The 19424-nt window shown below is 46.6% G+C and overlaps 1 protein-coding gene across 3 annotated transcripts in view; it reads left to right on the top strand.

Annotated features, from left to right (window-relative positions):
- The window catches only part of LOC147440409 (uncharacterized), a 95407-nt gene that overhangs the window by 35514 nt on the left and 40469 nt on the right, over positions 1–19424 (top strand). For 2 of the 3 annotated variants that reach the window (XM_086530150.1, XM_086530152.1), the window contains exons 10-13: positions 70–387; positions 16651–16942; positions 17013–17194; positions 17274–17508. In XM_086530150.1, the coding sequence (XP_086386276.1) occupies positions 70–387; positions 16651–16942; positions 17013–17194; positions 17274–17508 (1027 nt within the window). The remainder of the gene's footprint in view (positions 1–69; positions 388–16650; positions 16943–17012; positions 17195–17273; positions 17509–19424) is intronic. The other variant, XM_086530151.1, reaches the window with a different exon arrangement.

Raw genomic sequence — 19424 nt, forward strand, 5'->3', positions numbered from 1 at the left:
GGGAAACTCACCCCATCTTTATCATCTTTTTGGGTTGGTTTTGAAGGACTTTTTTTTTAATGGATATAGGGGACTTCACATCCACCTACCTCTGTCTTGGAATCGGCATTGAATGTTGTCACGGCGGCCCTTAGTTATGGCTTTCAAGATGGTGGACAGTTACACCCCGCATTACACTTGCTACAAGATATTTGGCCAGCTCTGGAGATGTTGAAGGAAACATGGGCTGTTGATGGAGTTGTGGCTGCAGCATTGTGTGATTTATGGGGTACAGTGGCAAGTAAAGTAGGAGCAGTTTTTGTGGATGTCGTACCTGGCATTGTTGCAGCAGCATCTTTGACATTTAAATTGCACAAAGTGGCAGCTCCGTTATCATGTTTATCAAAGGTATGCTCGCCACAATTTTCCATCAAGATGTGCTGTGGCTTGCGTTAGTTCTGATGGATGGATTTTATGTTCTGGGAGAGGCTTTTCATCATTTAGGGAGGGGCAGTGAAAGCTGCTGAAATCAATTTCTGGTCATTTGGCACTCACAGCCAAGGATTTTGGTTCTCTTGTTTATTTTCCATGCTGCCTAATGATTTATCTTTATATTATTTTGAGATACTATGTATATGTGCATATTTGTGTGCTATGTGTGCATCCACATTTTGTATAGCACTTGCATTTCACATGTGGTCTTACTTCTCCAATGAAACTGTTACCTATACACCCTCATGTACTCGGGAGCCATGTAGTTCTGAAAGTTTGTTTGAAACGAGTTTCAAAAGTTCCAAAACAGTTTTGTCAGAGTTCAACATAGAGGCTTTCTTAGCACTAACAAGTTATAATCTGACAATGTGTGTGTGTGCACGCACGCTTGTGTGTTTTTTTGTTTTGAAAGGGGGGGGGGGGGGTACTTCTGTTTGCGAAAAACAATATCCTTGTACATTGAAATGTCTAAGAAAGGTTTCGGAAGTTTTAATATGTTATACGAGTCTTGTGTTTCTTGGCAACTATGCATAAGTATTCACGCATGTTCTCACATGCAACACTGTATGCATCCACTCAGATAAATGCATGTACTTTATGTGAAACTCACATATGAAATTCAGGCCTTTTTGACCTTATGAGGGTATGATAATACAAGTATATATTTGTGACTGTTGCGTTTCCTTTTTGAAAATCCCAAAGCCTTAACCTGTCTTGTCTCTTTGAAACTCTTGAAAGTTGGAAACCTATTTTGTCACTGTCCTTGGGCTGTAGTAGTAAAGAAATCAGTTATTTGTTTCCTGGTATGCTGGCCTCTGTCTCAAATTTGTCTGCCTAAGGGGAGTCTAAGCATCTTTTTCTGTGTATTTAGTGACTTTTGAGAGTAGTCCAAAGCCTTTATCTTGGGATATGTGCCGTCAACATGCTCATTAATCTTGCCTAAAAAGAAAAATAAGAGAGAGAGAGAGAGAGAGAGAGAGAGAGAGAGAGAGAGAGAGAGAGAGAGAGAGAGAGAGAGAGAGAGAGAGAGAGAGAGAGAGAGAGAGAGAGAGAGAGATGATGAAATGAAATGTTATATTAACGTCTTCAAAAGGCCAAAATGACCTATGAGACCAAAAAGTTACAATTGGTGAATCTGATACCATGTCTGAGTACGGAAATTACCAGGTTACAAAGTTACCAAGTTACAAAGAACTAACACTAAAACACTAAGGCACTAAGGAGAAAGGGAATAAGGGGAGGGGGGGGGAGGGGGGGTTTGTGGGTTCAGATGAAATCTCTCATCGGTCGCTGTCGGATCTCATCGACTTCCTCCATGGTCAGAACTCTGGTTGGGCGTCTTGCATGTCGAGCTAGAGCGATCTTCTGTTGCAACCTTCGTCGGTAGTGGGAGACCCCCCGAGGTCGTGGACGTCTGGATCTACCAAGTTCAGTGGCTCTGTCAAGTAGTGTACCTCTAGTATGCATAGGCTGTAATGACTGTTCCGTTTGCTCTCCTCTATCTGGTGTAAAGAACTCTGTGATTCGTCTCTGAGAATGTCTTTCCCCTGATGTCCTCAGCAAGCTCTCCCTAAGTCTGCGCAGCTCTAGCAAGAACAATCCGAGACACTTCTGATCCTTGTATCTCATGACTCTAGAAAAAGGTCCGAACCCTTCTCTAAACAAGCAGTGGAAGCGTCCGCGTATCTCATAGTATGCCGGGCAGTGGCATGTGTAGTGCAGTTCTGTCTCTGGCTCTAAGTTACATAGGTGACATATCCCGGCTCCTGCCAGCACCCTTCGGAATCGGCCAGTCTCGATCTGGAGCTGATATGAGGATGTGCGTATCTGTCCAATAGCGCATCTTATTCCATGAGATAAGTGTGTATCCATGTATGGTGGCCTAGTCACAAATCCGTCCTCCGTGAGTTGGAGAAGATGCTCTCTGTAGAAGGCCATCTTCGTGCCTAACTCCTAACTCCTGTGTCGGTTGTATCCATGTGCTCCTAGTATTTAGTTGAATCAGATCCTGACGGATGAGCCTGCTGATCTCTGTCCGTGTGAGAGACAAGGAGGGTGCATCCAAGGAGTATTGAAGCGGAGGTAATCTATCCATATTGAGACCATGCGACTGGAACCATGATGCCATCTGTCCATACCAACATGCTGTATCGCCTTGTAGAGCTAGTTGTCGAGATGACTCCAAGGCAAGCCGAGCGTATCTGTCTTTGGGGAGATCCCATAAACCGTGCATAAAGGACACCGATCTCGTCAGTGCCTCCACCACGAGAGGGGGGGGGGGGGGGGGGGGGGGGGGGGGGGCGGATAGCTCGGCTCGGATAATCTCATGTGGTACTGAGGCTTTAGCCCGAATCATCCGAGCGATCATAGAGACCAGAGGCCTCTCTATACATCTCCATCCATCTGTATTACCAGATCTCCCATGGTGGTCTACTGAGGGTCCCCATACCTGAACTCCATAGAGAGAGAGAGAGAGAGAGAGAGAGAGAGAGAGAGAGAGAGAGAGAGAGAGAGAGAGAGAGAGAGAGAGAGAGAGAGAGAGAGAGAGAGAGAGAGAGAGAGAGAGAGAGAGAAATGAAATGAAATGTTATATTAACGTCTTCAAAAGGCCAAAATGACCTATGAGACCAATCAGTTACAAAATACCTAAACTCCATAGATAGATAGAGAGAGAGAGAGAGAGAGAGAGAGAGAGAGAGAGAGAGGAGAGAGAGAGAGAGAGAGAGAGAGAGAGAGAGAGAGAGAGAGAGAGAGAGAGAGAGAGAGAGAGAGAGAGAGAGAGAGAGAGAAATGAAATGAAATGAAATGAAATGTTATTTTAATCGTTTTCAACATGTTAAAATTAACTATGAGACCAAACTGATACAATCTTGGTGGATCTAATACAATGTCTGGGTACACAATAAAATGAAATAAAATAAAAGCTAACATAAACATCAATGTTCGAGGATGCCTGCACATTCTTTAGAATTGACCAATTTCGCACTTTATCCAACTTTTTAGGGTCAACACGAATTCCATCGCTAGTAATGATGTTACCCAAGTACAAAAGCTCTTTCTTAAAAAATTCACATTGAGAAGCCTTAGCATAAAGCTTCTCAGTTCTCAGTACTTCAAGAACAACGCATATATGCGATAAATGTTCAGACAAACTTCGGCTGTAGATCAAGATGTCATCGAGAATACAACAATGAAGTTGCCTAAAGTCTCAGCAGATCATTTATCATCTGCTAAAATGCAGCTGGAGCATTGGTCAAACCAAAAGGCAAGACCAAAAACTCATAGTGACCATAACGCGTATGAAAGCCCGTTTTAGGAATATCTTCTAGTTTGATCCGTATCTGATGATAACCTGATCGCAGGTCTATCTTCGTAAAATACAGCGCTCCATGGAGCCGATCTATCAGATCGTCCATATGTGGGAGCGGATACTTATTCTTGACAAAAAGCTTATTTAAGTCCTTGTAATCCACGCAAAAGCGCATAGTGCTATCCTTCTTTCGAGAAAATAACACTGGCGCTCCCCACGGGGATTTATTTGGCCGAACAAAATCTCTGTTGAGATAATCCTTTAGCTGTCGCTGAATCTCGTCTTCCTCGGTTTTACTAAACCAATAGGGTTGCTTTGAGAAGGGCTGACTACCAGCCACCAACTCAATGCCATGATCTACTCCTCTCGAAGGCGGAAAGCCAGGAGGTAGATCATAAGGAAAAACATCCTTGAAATCAGTCATGATTTCTCGGATAAGGTTGGATTCGTCGGAATCCCCAAGTTCAATAGGAAAACAACAAACATTTTTTCGAAATTTAGTGACAAAAGTATCAAGCACTAATGAATCAAATCAAGCAGATGGTACACATCGATAAAAGTCAACATCAGAAGACTTTGTATCTTTATACATTCCCAAAGCAGTAACAACTAGTATTGCAAAACCATTATTTACAGAGATTTGATTACAAAGCGAAACAGATACATGAGGCATGTCCTGCTTAACAAAAACAAGAGAGTGATGTACAAGGTCTATATACAATGAGTCTTGTTTATCATAAAACCATGAAATTCCTAAAATAGCATCTGCTCTATCCAGGCGCATGATATGGAAATCTAGGTTCTCTTTGTAATCAGCTAGCTCAAGCGACAAATCTGGAACCATCTGATTCCATACATCCGTGTCCTCGCCACGAGCCATCTTCACGCTATACTGATGGTCACTGGCCTAGTTTCTGCACCAATTTTGCATCCACAAAATTGTGTGAGCTTTCATTATCAGGGAGTACGGTCACGTCGTGACTGTGGATCTTCCCGGGGAAACGGAAAAGATCATGTTTATTAAACACTTCGGTGCTAAAAGTACAATCAATGCATGAACTGTGCGCTAAATGATGGATTTCAACTTGAATGACATCAGAGTTACCTGACATCTCGCCTCCTTCTTCACTGCATCCGTAACTGAAGCATTTTTGGTTTTCTTCTTCGCCTGAGAAGATCTCGGCGATGATTTGGACCTTTGCTGAAATCAAGGTCTCTTCCTCGAAGCACCCTCACTGGATTGGTGGTCTGAAGTTCTTTTTTTCTCATAATTCGCTCCATTTATTAAATGGAACGTCCTGGCCTTTGCCACAGTATCCTCGACATCAGTCGGGGCTGTGTACTTAATCAAAGCCCAATGATAATCTACATGTAATCCCAACAAGTACATGTGCATAGCGTGGGTAAAATCCACCTTGCAAAAGGTGAGTGCTTCTTTGAAAGCCGTTGTGTACTTATCAAAAGATAGAGCTTTAATTGAAAGACTATGCAGTTTGGCGTAAGCTTTGAAGGGATCCATTTTGGCAAAATCCTTCTTGAATTTAAAACAAAAGTCAGCCCACGTCGTAGGCTTCTCTATCATGTTGTGCTACCAAGTAAGCGCCTTACTGCGCAGATAAAGAGGAATTGTCTGAATCCTCCGCTCGCCATGCTCCCCATGGAGATCAAAATACGTGGTCGATTGGTGAAGCCAGTTATTTACGGCCAGTTCTGTACATTCCTTCTCCTCCCCTGAGAAATTTGTAGTTTTGTACGGAATCACGGCAATTGGACCACCATGTGAACGCTCAAAAGCAACAATTTGCTTCCGCAGTTGCTAGAGATGGGTTTCGCCCTCGGAAATACGCGCAGTCGTTGATTGAGCAGTATTTTCCATAGCGGTAATATGGGCGTTAAACCCTTGGACGGCCCCTTTGAGAGAGGTCAAGCGAATGCTCGTCTGAACGTTCGTGTTTTCCAAAGCGGTAACACGCTGGTCGAAGCTCTCAAAAGTGCTTGTGATCCATGTATATAGAGCATGCGTGAACGGAATTTGAATGTTACTTGGCTCGTCATCACGTTGCGCATCCGAGTTGGAGGAATACATGGCGAAGTCCGTGAAAAACTGGAAGTTTCACGCAAAACTCGACCTTTTCTGCACTTTTTGGTAGCAAAAATGTGAACTTTGAGGAGCTCTACGCGTCGGCGTGAGCGTCCAAAGGCGAGCAGGTGGTGGCAGGAGCGTGTGAGCGCCGCGCGAGCAAATGGGAGAGTGGAGCGTAGGAGAGAAGCAGAGGGCTTGAGAATGAGTTCTTTGTATGTTTTTGCAATCTCTGTAAGTGGTTTTTATCAATCAGCAGGTTTCAGACTTATTTTATAAAAAAAAGCCCGAATGTCCTAGCCACCTTAAAAATAAAGGGTCACTTAATAAATTCACTTAAGTTGTTGGAAGCATGAAAAAAACTCAAAAGCAAGAAAAAAAGTAGCAACGTAAAAAAAATTCAACAAGTAGCCAGTGCTTACGAATGCGTGGAGAGAGGGAAATTGGCCAAGGCTCGTGTCCACCGGCTCACGAAAGGCTGTCCACGTAGGAGCTAGCGTTGCAGATTTTTGCCACGCCAGAAGCTGCTTTTCCACGTTTCCTCCCTTTGTGTGCAACCACCACAAGGCTTCCGTGCCACTCCTCTCAGAACCCCCTCGGTGGTTTCTCCTCCACTCATCACATAGACCACCATGAGATTGTTCTAGTTGAGTTGTCACTATAGTGGCTCTCACCCTTACATTCAGCTTGTACACCCCACGTGATAGGCTATTTTGGCATCCGCTGGGGATTATATTGTACTCAGTAATATACAGCCCTGATTTTTCCAAAAAAAGAAGAAGGTAATACCCTCTCTCTCTCTCTCTCTAAGCTTTGCATAGGGGAAGGGTATAGAGGGAGATCAAGAATGATACAACATGCTGAATTCATTTATAAATTAGCTTTATTTTCTGATTTTCGTCGAAATCAGGAAAATCAACAATGAAACTTCTGATTTTTGTCGAAAATCAGCAAAATTCAGCAAAATTCAGCAGTCATATCTATTGAGTCTCTGATTTTTTATAAAAAAACCAGCAAAAAGAACATAAAACTTCGCTTGCACACATGCTCGTTAGAAGAAAAACAAACAAATTTTAGCAATAAATCATTAAAGTTACTGAAAATTGAGGTTATCTGACTTGAACTGATCCGTAGGTGTGCACACGGTCCCTCGTGCAGCCAAGCCGGCTCTGATACCATGAAACAAACACGAAGAGTGGATCTCCTGGCTACATGGACCGCCTATAGACACACGTCGGACGAACCACCCGACCATAGCCACCATCCGGCAGCTCCCCCGTGCAGGGGCCAGCGTCCGAGGATGTAGGCGTGCACCTGTAGGACCGAGCGTCCCATACCACCTGGCCTCATCTCCTCGAGATGACCTCGCGCACTCCTAGCCTCGCGGCCTTACCATTGGCACTTTGCCACTGGGGGTTGATAACTGCAAATGAGGCCTAGGCCTCCCTTTTATAATAATGGCCGGCCACATTGGTCGAGTTCACACTACGTCCATCCGGACACTGGACGCCCATCCCGTCGGCGTCTAGGCTAGATCCCGTCCCCTGTAAGCGGGACATAACAGATGCATATTCCTACACGTGGGGAAAGCTGTTGGCACTTCTTCAATGCTTCCAGAGAGAGAGAGAGAGAGAGAGAGAGAGAGAGAGAGAGAGAGAGAGAGAGAGAGAGAGAGAGAGAGAGAGAGAGAGAGAGAGAGAGAGAGAGAGAGAGAGAGAGAGAGAGAGAGAGAGAGAGAGCTGAAATGTTATATTAACGTCTTCAAAAGACCAAAGTGACCTATGAGACTAGAAAGTTACAATGTGCTGGATTTGATATAAAGTCAAAGTAACAAGATGACAAAATGACAAAATACATACTATGGAATCCTAAACTGCTAGGTGTGAACTAAGCAGCTAGTCGGGATAGCTAGATCACAAGAGATCCATCATCGGTCGCTGGCGGATCTCATCAATCTCCTCCATGGTCAGTAGTCTGACCGGGCATCGTGCATGTCGGGCCAAAGTGATCCGAATCCTCTGATGCAGCCTCTGTCGATGTTGTGTAGTCCTCCGCAGTCGTGGGCGTTTGGATCTCCCCAGCTCGGTCGATCCGTGTGCCTCTGGTGTGAGGCGACGAGCTCTGCTGTGGTAGTAGCTCCTCCGGGTGTCCAGTGGCAGCTCTCAAGAAGTCTGTGATCTGTCTCTGAGACTAGCTAGCCTCTCCTCTCATCAAGCTCTCTCTGTGTCTGCGCAGCTCGAGCAAAAACAAACCCAGGCATCTCTGATCCTCGTACCGCATGACTCTGAAGAGTGGTCAAAAGCCCTCTCTGAACAAGCAATGGAAGCGGCCTCGTATCTCGTAGTAGACGGGGCAGTGGCATGTGTAGTGCAACTCTGTCTTAGGCTTGATGTCACACAGGGGGCATGTCCTGGCCTCTGCCGGTACTCTGTTGTATCTCCCAGTCTCGTTCCGCTACTGGTGTGAAGATGTGCGTATCTGGCCAATAGCTCATCGTATCCCATGAGACAAGTGGGTGTCCATGTATGTGGGCCTAGTCACAAAACCGTCCTCCGTAAGCTGGAGAAGATGCTCTCCGTAGAAAGCCATCTTCGTGTCCAGCTCCTGTGCTGGCTGTATCCATGTCCTCCTGGTGTCTAGCTGAGTCAAGTCCTGGCAGATGAGCCTGGTGATCTTGGACTGTGTAAGAGTCAGAGAGGGCGCATCCAGTGAGTACTAGAAGGGAGGCAATCTGTCTATGCTGAACCCATGTGCCTGAAACCATGATGTCATCTCCCCATACCAGCATGCTGTATCTCCCTGCATGGCTAACTGTTGAGAGGACTCAAGTGCAAGGCGGGCATATCTGTCTCTAGGAAGTTCCCACATGCGGTGTATGAAAGAGACAGATCCGGTGAGCGCCTCAACCACCAGTGGGGGGCCAGCTAGCCCTGCTCTGACAATAGCACGTGGTACTGAAGCCTTAGCTCTAATGAGCCGCGAGATTATAGAAACCAGAGGCTTCTCCACGTCCCCCCATCCATTAGTGCGGCGTGTCCTACCGTGATGATCCAATGAAGGTCCCCAAATCTCAGCTCCATAAAGCAATGTAGAAGCCACGAAAGTGTCAAAGAGCCAGAGCCTCGTCCAAGGCTCCTGAAACTGAACCTGTGAACACATCCTTTCCAATCTACCCAATGCTGCATGGACTATGGTCAATCTAGTCTCTGCTACCCTCCTCAATGAAAATGCTGGCCCACTAAAAACCACTCCAAGGTAAGTGTAAGCATCTGTATACCCCACTGTCTTCTAGTCGTATGTGAATGCGGGCGTTGACCTCCCGATCCACTGTGGGGTGGTATTATATACCATGGCCTTGGTTTTACCAAATTTGACGGACAAACAACTTTCCTGGGCAAACCTATGCAAGTAACTACTAACGTTGCATCCCCTCCGGAGAGTCGGAGATCAACACAATATCATCAGCATATAACAATAGTGGAATCCATGTCCTTGCCAGCTGTGCACCTCTATCACCATCTCTCTCGATGTAGTGAGAAACCTCATCCACATACATACCAAATAGAGTAGGAGAGAGTAGGCAACCTTGCTTCACCCCAATAGTTGAGTGAACCGGTGTGGATAGACGCTCTGAGGTGCTTACATGCCCCACTACTGACCTGTATAATGCCATGACCCCCCAAATGAACTCTGTGGGTACTCCCATTTGCTGTAATCTGCGCATCAATCTAGCTCTGGGTACTGTGTCAAATGCTTTGCGGAAGTCCACAAAGCTACAATAGATCCGTCTCCCATGTGATCCGCCCTCCTCAATGATGGCTCTATGGTCAAGAGTATAAAAACCCCTCCTGAACCCTGCCTGTTCGGCTGTGCGTATCCCCTCCCTCTCTGCCCATCTACCAAGCTGCTGCTCAAGGATAGATGCGTACAACCGTGCCAATGTGTGTCCGATCATGATAGTGTGATTATTCCCAGGCTCCATAGGGTCTCCCGACTTGAAGATAGGTACAATAGTAGATAGGCTCCAAGTATCAGGCAAGCCCTCAGACATGGCACGGTTAAACATGAGAGAGAGAGAGAGAGAGAGAGAGAGAGAGAGAGAGAGAGAGAGAGAGAGAGAGAGAGAGAGAGAGAGAGAGAGAGAGAGAGAGAGAGAGAGAGAGAGAGAATGAATGAAATGAAATGTTATATTAACGTCTTCGAAAGGCCAAAGTGACCTATGAGACGAGAAAGTTACAATGTGGTGGATCTGATACAAAGTCAGAGTAACAAGATGACAAAATGACAAAATAAAAGACTATGGAATCCTAGACTGTTGGGTGTGGACTAAGCAGCTAAAACAGCTAGCTGAGATAGCTAGATCACATGAGGTCGAGCTCGGTCTCGTTGGCGGATCTCATCAATCTCCTCCATGGTCAGTAGTTTGACCGGGCGTCGTGCATGTCGAGCCAAAGTGACCTGGATCCTCTGATGCAGCCTCTATCGATGCTGTGTAGTCCTCTGCAGTCGTGGGCGTCTGGATCTCCCCAGCTCAGTCGCTCGGTTGATCAGTATGCCTCTGGTGTAAAGCGACGAGCTCTACTGTGGTAGTAACTCCTCCGGGTGTCCAGTGGCAGCTCTAAAGAAGTCTGTGATCTGTCTCTGAGACTGGCTAGTCTCTCCTCTCATCAGGCTCTCTCTGTGTCTCCGCAGCTCGAGCAAAAACAAACCCAGACATCTCTGATCCTCGTACCGCATGACTCTAGAGAATTGTCCAAAGCCCTCTGTGAACAAGCAATGGAAGCGGCCTCGTATCTCGTAGTAGACGGGGCAGTGGCATGTGTGGTGCAACTCTGTCTCAGGCTCGATGTCACACAGGGGGCAGATGTAACAAACTGGTGACGTGTCAAAGCCTAAAGAATGGAGTCAACGTACAGATGTGGCCGAGGGGCCTAAACCCTAATTCTGGAAACCCTAATTGCTGAAACCCTAATTCTGGAAAACCTAACCCTAAAACCTGCAAACCCTAATTTCTGCCAGAAACCCTAATTGCTGCAAACCCTAATTCTGAAAACCCTAACCCTAAAACCTGCAAACCCTAATTTCGCCAGAAGCCCTAACCCTAAGGCAGCAGATAAATTCCAAAAATTGCGCTAACATGATGACGTGGCAGGCTGTACAGATTTCCGCGTTTTGCGCTGGTTGATGACGTGGCAGGCTGTACGGATTTCCGTAAATTGCGCTGGCAGCTTTTGGCATTGCGTTTATGACCAAAAGCTTTTGAGTTTGAAAGCTTTTCATGTAAACTGCTTTTTAGGCCAAGGGCCTTTAAATATGAGGCTAGGACTCATTCTCTGGCATGCTTCAGTACGAAGGTGCAGAGTCTGGAGTACCGGCTTGTACTTTGATGATGCAATATAAAGAAATACCGAAAGGGGCGCCAAGGTTTGCGGCCAATCTGGGGTGGAATTCCGCCACTCCGTGTCGCGTGTCGTCTCTCTCTCTCTTTCAGTTCAGTTGTTATTGAAGTGCTAAAAGTTTGTTCAGTCTGCTCTTCTCTATTGGCACGTGGTGCCCGCCTTGTGACAACGAGCACCACGTGCCAATAGAGAAGAGTAGACTGAACAAACTTTTAGCACTTCAATAACAACTGAACTGAAAGAGAGAGAGACGACACGCGACACGGAGTGGCGGAATTCCACCCCAGAGAGTATTGGCCCCAAACCTTGGCGCCCCTTTCGGTATTTCTTTATATTGCATCATCAAAGTACAAGCCAGTACTCCAGACTCTGCACCTTCGTACTGAAGCATGCCAGAGAATAAGTCCTAGCCTCATATTTAAAGGCCCTTGGCCTAAAAAGCAGTTTAGATGAAAAGCTTTCAAACTCAAAAGCCTTTGGTCCTAAAAGCAATGCCAAAAGCTGCCAGCGCAATTTACGGAAATCCGTACAGCCTGCCACGTCATCAGCAAGCGCAAAACGCGGAATTCTGTACAGCCTGCCACGTCATAATGTCAGCGCAATTTTTGGAATTTGTCTGCTGCCTTAGGGTTAGGGTTTCTGGCAGAAATTAGGGTTGGCAGGTTTTAGGGTTAGGGTTCTCAGAATTAGGGTTTCTGGCAGAAATTAGGGTTTGCAGGTTTTAGGGTTAGGGTTTCCAGAATTAGGGTTTAGGCCCCTCGGCCACATCTGTACGTTGACTCCATTCTTTAGGCTTTGACACGTCACCAGTTTGTTACACGCATGTCCTGGCCTCTGTTGGTACTTCGCTGTATCTCCTAGTCTCGATCCGCAGTTGGTGTGAAGATGTGCGTATCTGGCCAATAGCACATCGTATCCCATGAGATAGGTGAGTGTCCATGTATCTGGGCCTCGTCACAAAACCATCCTTTGTTAGCTGGAGGAGATGGTCTCTGTAGAAAGCCATCTTCGTGCCTAGCTCCTGTACTGGCTGTATCCATGTCCTCTTGGTGTCTAGCTGAGTCAAGTCCTAGCGAATGAGCCTGGTGATCTCGGACTGTGTAAGAGTCAGAGAGGGCGCATCCAGTGAGTACTGAAAAGGAGGCAGTCTGTCTATGCTGAACCCATGCGCCTGAAACCATGACGTCATCTCCCCATACCAGGATGCTGTATCTCCCTGCATGGCTAATTGTCGAGAGGACTCAAGTGCAAGGCGGACATATCTGTCTCTGGGAAGTTCCCACATGCGGTGTATGAAAGAGACAGATCTGGTGAGCGCCTCAACCACTAGTGGGGGGCCAGCTAGCCCTGCTCGTACAATAGCACGTGGTACTGAAGCCTTAGCTCTAATGAGCCGCGAGATTATAGAAACCAAAGGCTTCTCCACGTCCCCCCATCCATTAGTGCGGCTTGTCCTCCTGTGATGATCCAATGAAGGTCCCCAAATCTCATCTCCATAAAGCAATGTAGAAGCCACGAAAGTGTCAAAGAGCCAGAGCCTCGTCCCTGGCTCCTGAAACTGAACCTGTGAACACATCCTTTCCAATCTACCCAATGTTGCATGGACTATGGTCAATCTAGTCTCTGCTGCCCTCCTTAATGAAAATGCTGGCCCACTAAAAACCACTCCAAGGTAAGTGTAAGCATCTGTATACTCCACCTTCTCCTGGTCGTATGTGAATGCGGGCACTGACCTCCTGATCCACTGTGGGGTGGTATTAAATACCATGACCTTGGTTTTACCAAGGTTGACGGACAAACCACTTTCTTGGGCAAACCTATGCAAAGCATCCAAGTGACGTTGCATCCCCTCCGGAGAGTCAGAGATCAAAACAATATCATCAGCATATAACACTAGTGGAATCCATGTCCTTGCCAACTGTGCACCTCTATCACCATCTCTCTCAATGTAGTCAAAAACCTCATCTACATACATACCAAATAGAGTAGGAGAGAGCGGGTAGTCCTGCTTCACCCCAATAGTTGAATAAACTGGTGTGGATAGACCCTCTGGGGTGCGTACATGCCCCACTACTGACCTGTATAATGCCATGACCCCCCAAATGAGCTCTATGGGTACTCCCACCTGTTGTAATCTGCGCATCAATTTAGCTTTGAGCACTGTGTCAAATTCTTTACGGAAATCCACAAAGCTGCAATAGATCCGTCTCCCACGCGATCTGCCCTCCTCAATGATGGCTCTGAGTGTCAAGATATGGTCAAGAGTAGAAAAACCCCTGCTGAAACCTGCCCGCCCGGCTGCGCATATCCCCTCCCTCTTTGGCCATCTACTTAGCTGCTGCTCAAGAATAGATGCGTACAACCGTGCCAATGTGTGTCCAATCATGATAGTGCGATAGTTCCCGGGCTCCATAGGGTCTCCCGACTTGAAGATAGGTACAATAGTAGATAGGCTCCAGGTATTAGGCAAGCCCTCACACATGGCACGGTTAAACATAACGGCTAGAAGCTCTGCTAGTAAATCTCTGGCATGCATGAAATGCTCAGCCACTAAGCCATCATGATCATATGCTCTCCCAGTCCTCATCCTGTCAATGGCCTTCCTCACCATCTCAGCGGTGGAAAAAACGTGTGTGGGCATGGATCGGGGGGGTCCGGAAGGGGGGCCTGCTCAGGAACTGTGTACAAAGATGATGCATACTGGTCCCAAGCCTCTGTAGAAGTGATGGCAAGGGGGGGGGGGGGGTGCTCATGAAAGAGCCTCCACGCCTCACGTGAGTCGTGACTCAAGAATAGCTGGTATAGATCCTGCTCTAGGCGAGCCAAAAATGCCCTCTTCTTATGACGCCAACCAATCTGTGACTGCCTATGAGTGATGTCCCCCAAAAGCACCTCCCTCTGAAGTCTAGCTCTAGTGTCCCGGCATTCCTCATCATACCAACTGTTCTGGGGCATGCTCCCCGAACGGCGTCTCTGTTGAGGCTGGATATGTGGGTATGCCTCTGTTGTTGCATCATGTAGTGTCTGTGTCAGTATAGTAGTATGCTCCTCCAGAGGTGGCCCTGGCTCCTCTATGCACAGGCGTTTGTAGATCCCATCTATGTATACAGAGTCCGTCTCCCATGTGAAGGTGTGGCGAGTAGGGGCTGCTGCCCGTAGCCTGTGTGCTACACTAAACTGAAAAGAAATGGTCAGCGATACAAGAGCATGATCCACTGCCACACCAACAGGTCTGGGTCCAACCGTGAGGTCCTGGATAGTAGAGATGAGGCTCGGTTGTGCCATGACATAGTCCATTGTGCTGGCTCCATGTCTGTGTGGGAAGCATGTGAAGCCTCCTGAAGTAGGAAACCTCTGTAGGCCATTCGAGATGGCCAGTTCATGTGCGGTGCCCATGTCTATCAGGTGTCGTCCATACTCAGTATATTCCGCATCGTGCGATAGTCTGGACAGCCCCGTCGCTACAACATCTAGCTCTCTCAGCATCTCGTCTGAAGTATCATAAAACACTGTCTGGTGATGGGCAGTCCTAGCATTGAAGTTCCCTAGAATGATAATGTCACCATCTCTAGAGAACTCCCATATGTCATCATCCAAAATAGAAAAGGGGGACTGTCCTCTGGGTGGTGCATAGACCGACGTACTCGGGGGAAAGTAGCAAATAGCAATGTAGAGATATCTGCCTGTCTCTGCTTTCAATCTCACCCACATGTACCTAGCTTGCTCATCCCTGTGGGCTATATGTATCAATGGCTGCAAATCCTCTCTAAATAACACTGCCACTCCCCCCAAGCCCCGTCCTCTGTGCTCTGCGCGTGTCTCCTGTGTGTAAGCTGTCTCCCATCTGTATGCACTGATGTGAGGCATGGATTGCCTGGTGTGTCTCAAAGTAAAAGATGATGTCTCTTCTAGTAAAGCTATCCTCAAAAGCACCCACATCAAGACGCATGGATCCATTACAGTTCTAGGCTGCCACTTTGAGTGTGGTCCCATAAGTCTCGCACCGTCATGTGGAGCGTCGCTCCAGTATTACTACTATTCCATCTCGGTAAAAGGCAATCTCGCCTTTTCCCCTTGCCGCTCTAATCTCCGGCATTACTTCCTGCATATGAGCGATATGCGAGAGGGTAAGATCATCCCCGAGAAAAATGCCCGTCTCTTTAAGAGTTGGCCTTTTCTTCAAGGACTTCTTCGCTTGCATGGAGGGAAAACGGAGAGAGAGAGAGAGAGAGAGAGAGAGAGAGAGAGAGAGAGAGAGAGAGAGAGAGAGAGAGAGATAGATAGTTCTATTATCGTCCTGGGAGGTCAAATATGACCTATGGGACCAAATGAACATGTCACGTGGTGTGAGTGGAGTTCATAAGTGACTCTCGATGCTCAAAAATGGCTGAAATGAGCGTCGCAATAGAGAGTCCACATCGTGTTTGGGAGAGGAAGGTATGTAGGGAGAGATCATGGCTGAATATATGGGGAAAAGAGGACCTAATGTGGTCAAAAGCTGAGCACTCAAATAGTGTGTGGTACTCACTCTCTCGCACTTGACGAGGGCATAAGGTGCAAAGTCGATGACACTCCTCGCCAGTGCCCCAACGTCCTGTCTCGCAGCGTAGAGAATGGGAGCTAAGACGAATGGAGGCAATGGTGCGGATCGCACTCAACGGGATGGGCTCAAGGATGTAGGAATGGGTTCGGTTACCTCGTTCCGAGAAGAAGAGAGATTTGTAGTTTGGGGCAACGTGTGTGGTGTAATGGCTGAAGCGAGAACCTCCGGATTTCTCCCAAGCCGTGATACATTGGCGTTGTAAGAAGGCCTCATTAACTTGGGAGTCGATAGAGAGAGAGAGAGAGAGAGAGAGAGAGAGAGAGAGAGAGAGAGAGAGAGAGAGAGAGAGAGAAAAGAAAAGAAAGAAAGAAAGAAAGATTTTTAACGTCTATGTCAGGCCGAAATCGGCCTATGAGACAAATCAAATGTACATGGTGTGTATGTCATCCGTCTATCGGAAAGACAAATGAAACAAAACTGATACAAAACTGAACTGAACTGAATGTAAGGTAGTGGAGTATCTGAGGAGGGATGGAGCTCTATCTCTAGGGGTATATGCATGTCTATATGCTCAAGGTAGTACAATCATGAGAATGCATCAAGCTATCTAGCTCCATCCTGTACTAATGGGGGGATGTAAGATGTGGTACATGGGCGGGTTTGGTGCCAAGGCTACCCGGATGAAAGCTGTCGGGTCGGCCCTCATCTGAGTCACTCGCTCCTCAGTGGCACGGCGCTCCCGGGCTCGGAGAGAGAGAGAGAGAGAGAGAGAGAGAGAGAGAGAGAGAGAGAGAGAGAGAGAGAGAGAGAGAGAGAGAGAGAGGTTTTTCTGTTTGGAAAGTGACAGGTGGTAGCTCTTGCACAGCTAAAGCATAGTCCAGAACTTGAGAATTGTTTAGCTGCCATGTTGCTTGATGTTACAAGCATGTTATCAGAGTTGGATAAGGTGATGGATGAAGTGGAGAAAAGAAGCCAGGCTGGGAATATAAATGCTATGCTAGAAATGCAAGATTTACCTGATACAGATTTTGGAAGCAGTTTGTGCATGATGTATGAGTTGGGGCGGAGTTTTCTTCAGTATTTTCCTGCACTTATTTTACCCTCTGTTTCCTTCTCGCAAGTATTTGCATCTGCCACAGGTAAAAATCCTAGTGTTTTTCTTTTTTCCAGGTATTTTCATGATTTATTCTCATTAATATCCTGTTGCAGGTGCAGTAAATCGAAAAGACCCTGATGTTGCACTAGTTGCTGCAAGTTTTCTTCTTGAGAGTCTTGAAGCTCGTAATGATCACAAGGCAATAGACAGAGAAAGAAGAATCTGGAACTTTTCTCCTGAGCTTTTGACTAAGTTGGATCAAGTAGTCATTTCTTATGGAAGACTGATTGTTGAAGTTAGAAGTTTCCTCTTTCCTTTGTGAACATCTTTTGATGTCTTTCAAACAGCAAATAATATTCTCTCATATTTTTCAGGCTATCTTGAGAAGGCTTGCACTTGATGATGTTGTGGAGTCCTTGAAGGAAGCACTCTCTGATGTTCTGTATGGACTGTGTACATGCTACCCTGCAATTACAAAAGAAGCTGTTATCTCGACTTTATCTGCAGCTGATTTTCCGGGAAGAGCAGGTTTTAAGCTGGATGCTGACAAGGAGCGATTTCTGTTTGCAGCACTTAGGCAGCCTCCACATCCTAGAGTGAGATTTCAAGGTATGCACTTTATATTCGTAGCGATTAGATCTGCTCTTGCTAGTAGTTGGAATGATTGTTTGACGTATTTTATGGTCTAGCGAACTTTATCGATTAGAATGCTTCTTCTGGTGTTGTCCATGCTTAGGCAAATCATTCTTTTTGATGTTAGCTAGACTTGTTGGCAACACTCAGCTGATCTTAAAAATAAAGGGAGAAGTAACTTCTTGCAAAGGTTTTTGAGATTTGATGTCGCAGCCAAGGGTGAGGTAGTTTAGAATTGGTACAAATTCATAATTAGTTCATATCTTCAGGATTTTCTGACGTAGAATGAGCCTTACAATGCCGTATTGGAGCCTAAGGTATCATCAGTTGAACTTAGGGTTTTTGGTTAACCTGCATTCGCTGTTTTCATGGCCATAGTGCGGAATTCAGGCGACCAAAGGGTCTCATATGCACTGCCCAACAACTGACCACAATCGTAAGATATGTCTCTTACATAGGTGATGCTCTTGTACCATCAAAGCTATCAATGGATCTCCCAACCAGTCATCTCTGTAGCTCACATCTCAGTATTCGCTTACGCCACAGAAATGGTGTCCACAAGCCCTTGCGCATGCTACCAGACAATCCTCAAGGGAGACTTGAGAAACAGAGGGTGCTAAGGAGCAAATCATGTAGTCTTTGCAAGCTGCTTGGATAATGAGTAATCCTACAAGATTGCGATAAGCATGTGAAACAAGCCAACTGTCTAACAATATCTGAAGTCCCTGTCCCAAAAATTGTCATGGATGAATACATAGCAAGGGGGACTACGTAGTACGGATGAGCACACAGCCCAATAGCAACATGCTGCAACACTCTTCAGAACAATCAATGTCAAAGCTGACCAACCTTATAGGTGTAGGCAAAAGGGGTGAGATCCAAGAAGAAGATTAAATCAGCCAGCGTTTCTGAAAGCCACATCAACGGGGGGACAAATTCTTGCACTAGAGTGCTCTGAGGAATACTTTGCCCCAGGACTGCCCTGTAGCGAGAATGAGTGTAAATGAGATAGGGAAGAGGGACGGGAGGTGTCCAAAACGGGATGTATGGCAATAGGATGAGTGTGCGAATTGGAGAGGGGAGGAGATAAGAAAGGTGTGTGGGAGGTGAGGGAGTAGGTGCTGGAGGAGGAGAGCAAAGGCGGGTGGTATGGGAGGAGAGGGAGTCTGTGGTTGAGGTGCACATGGGTTGCTCAAGGGGCTGATCGGATGTGGCTTGGTGGGTTGGGGGATCACCTCCTATGCTACCTCCTTCTCGCTCATGAAAGACTCAAAGAAGTTCTCTATGGGAATCCTTCGCTTAAGTGGCTGTTGGGGCAGGATCCTACTCGTTCCATCTACGTACATGACGGACTAGCACCTTTGATCATCCGTCTCAGGCTTTGCATTAACGTGCACAACAAGGCAAAAGAAAACGGGGGAGGTGAGGCAGAAGCATGTGGTCGTGCATGGTCAGGCCAAGGATCGACAGAGTGTAATCTCTTCCGGCCAGGGATTGACAGAAACAACGAGAAAATTGAAATCTACTCACTTGGCAACACTTACACTTTAATATTACAAACTACTACGTGTCAAAGCCCTGAAGAAGGAAGTCAACTTGCAGATGTTGGCCCAGGGGCCTAAACCCTAAGAAGAACAAGCAACAGAAGAAGAAGTCCTACCAACTTATGGGGACCCCATCCGATGGGGCCCCAAGTGACATAAAGCAGGACACACACACACACACACACACACACACACACACACACACACACACACACACACACACACACACACACACACACACACACACACACACAAGAAATTGCGTAGCTGCTGATGCCGTGGCAGATATCTGAAAATTTACAGATTTTCGAAAATTACGTTGGTTGATGACATGGCAAGTTGTACGGA

This window comes from Adiantum capillus-veneris, chromosome 15 (genome assembly GCF_014529385.1).
Source record: "Adiantum capillus-veneris isolate H3 chromosome 15, ASM1452938v2, whole genome shotgun sequence".
Classification (NCBI taxonomy): Eukaryota; Viridiplantae; Streptophyta; class Polypodiopsida; order Polypodiales; family Pteridaceae; genus Adiantum; species Adiantum capillus-veneris.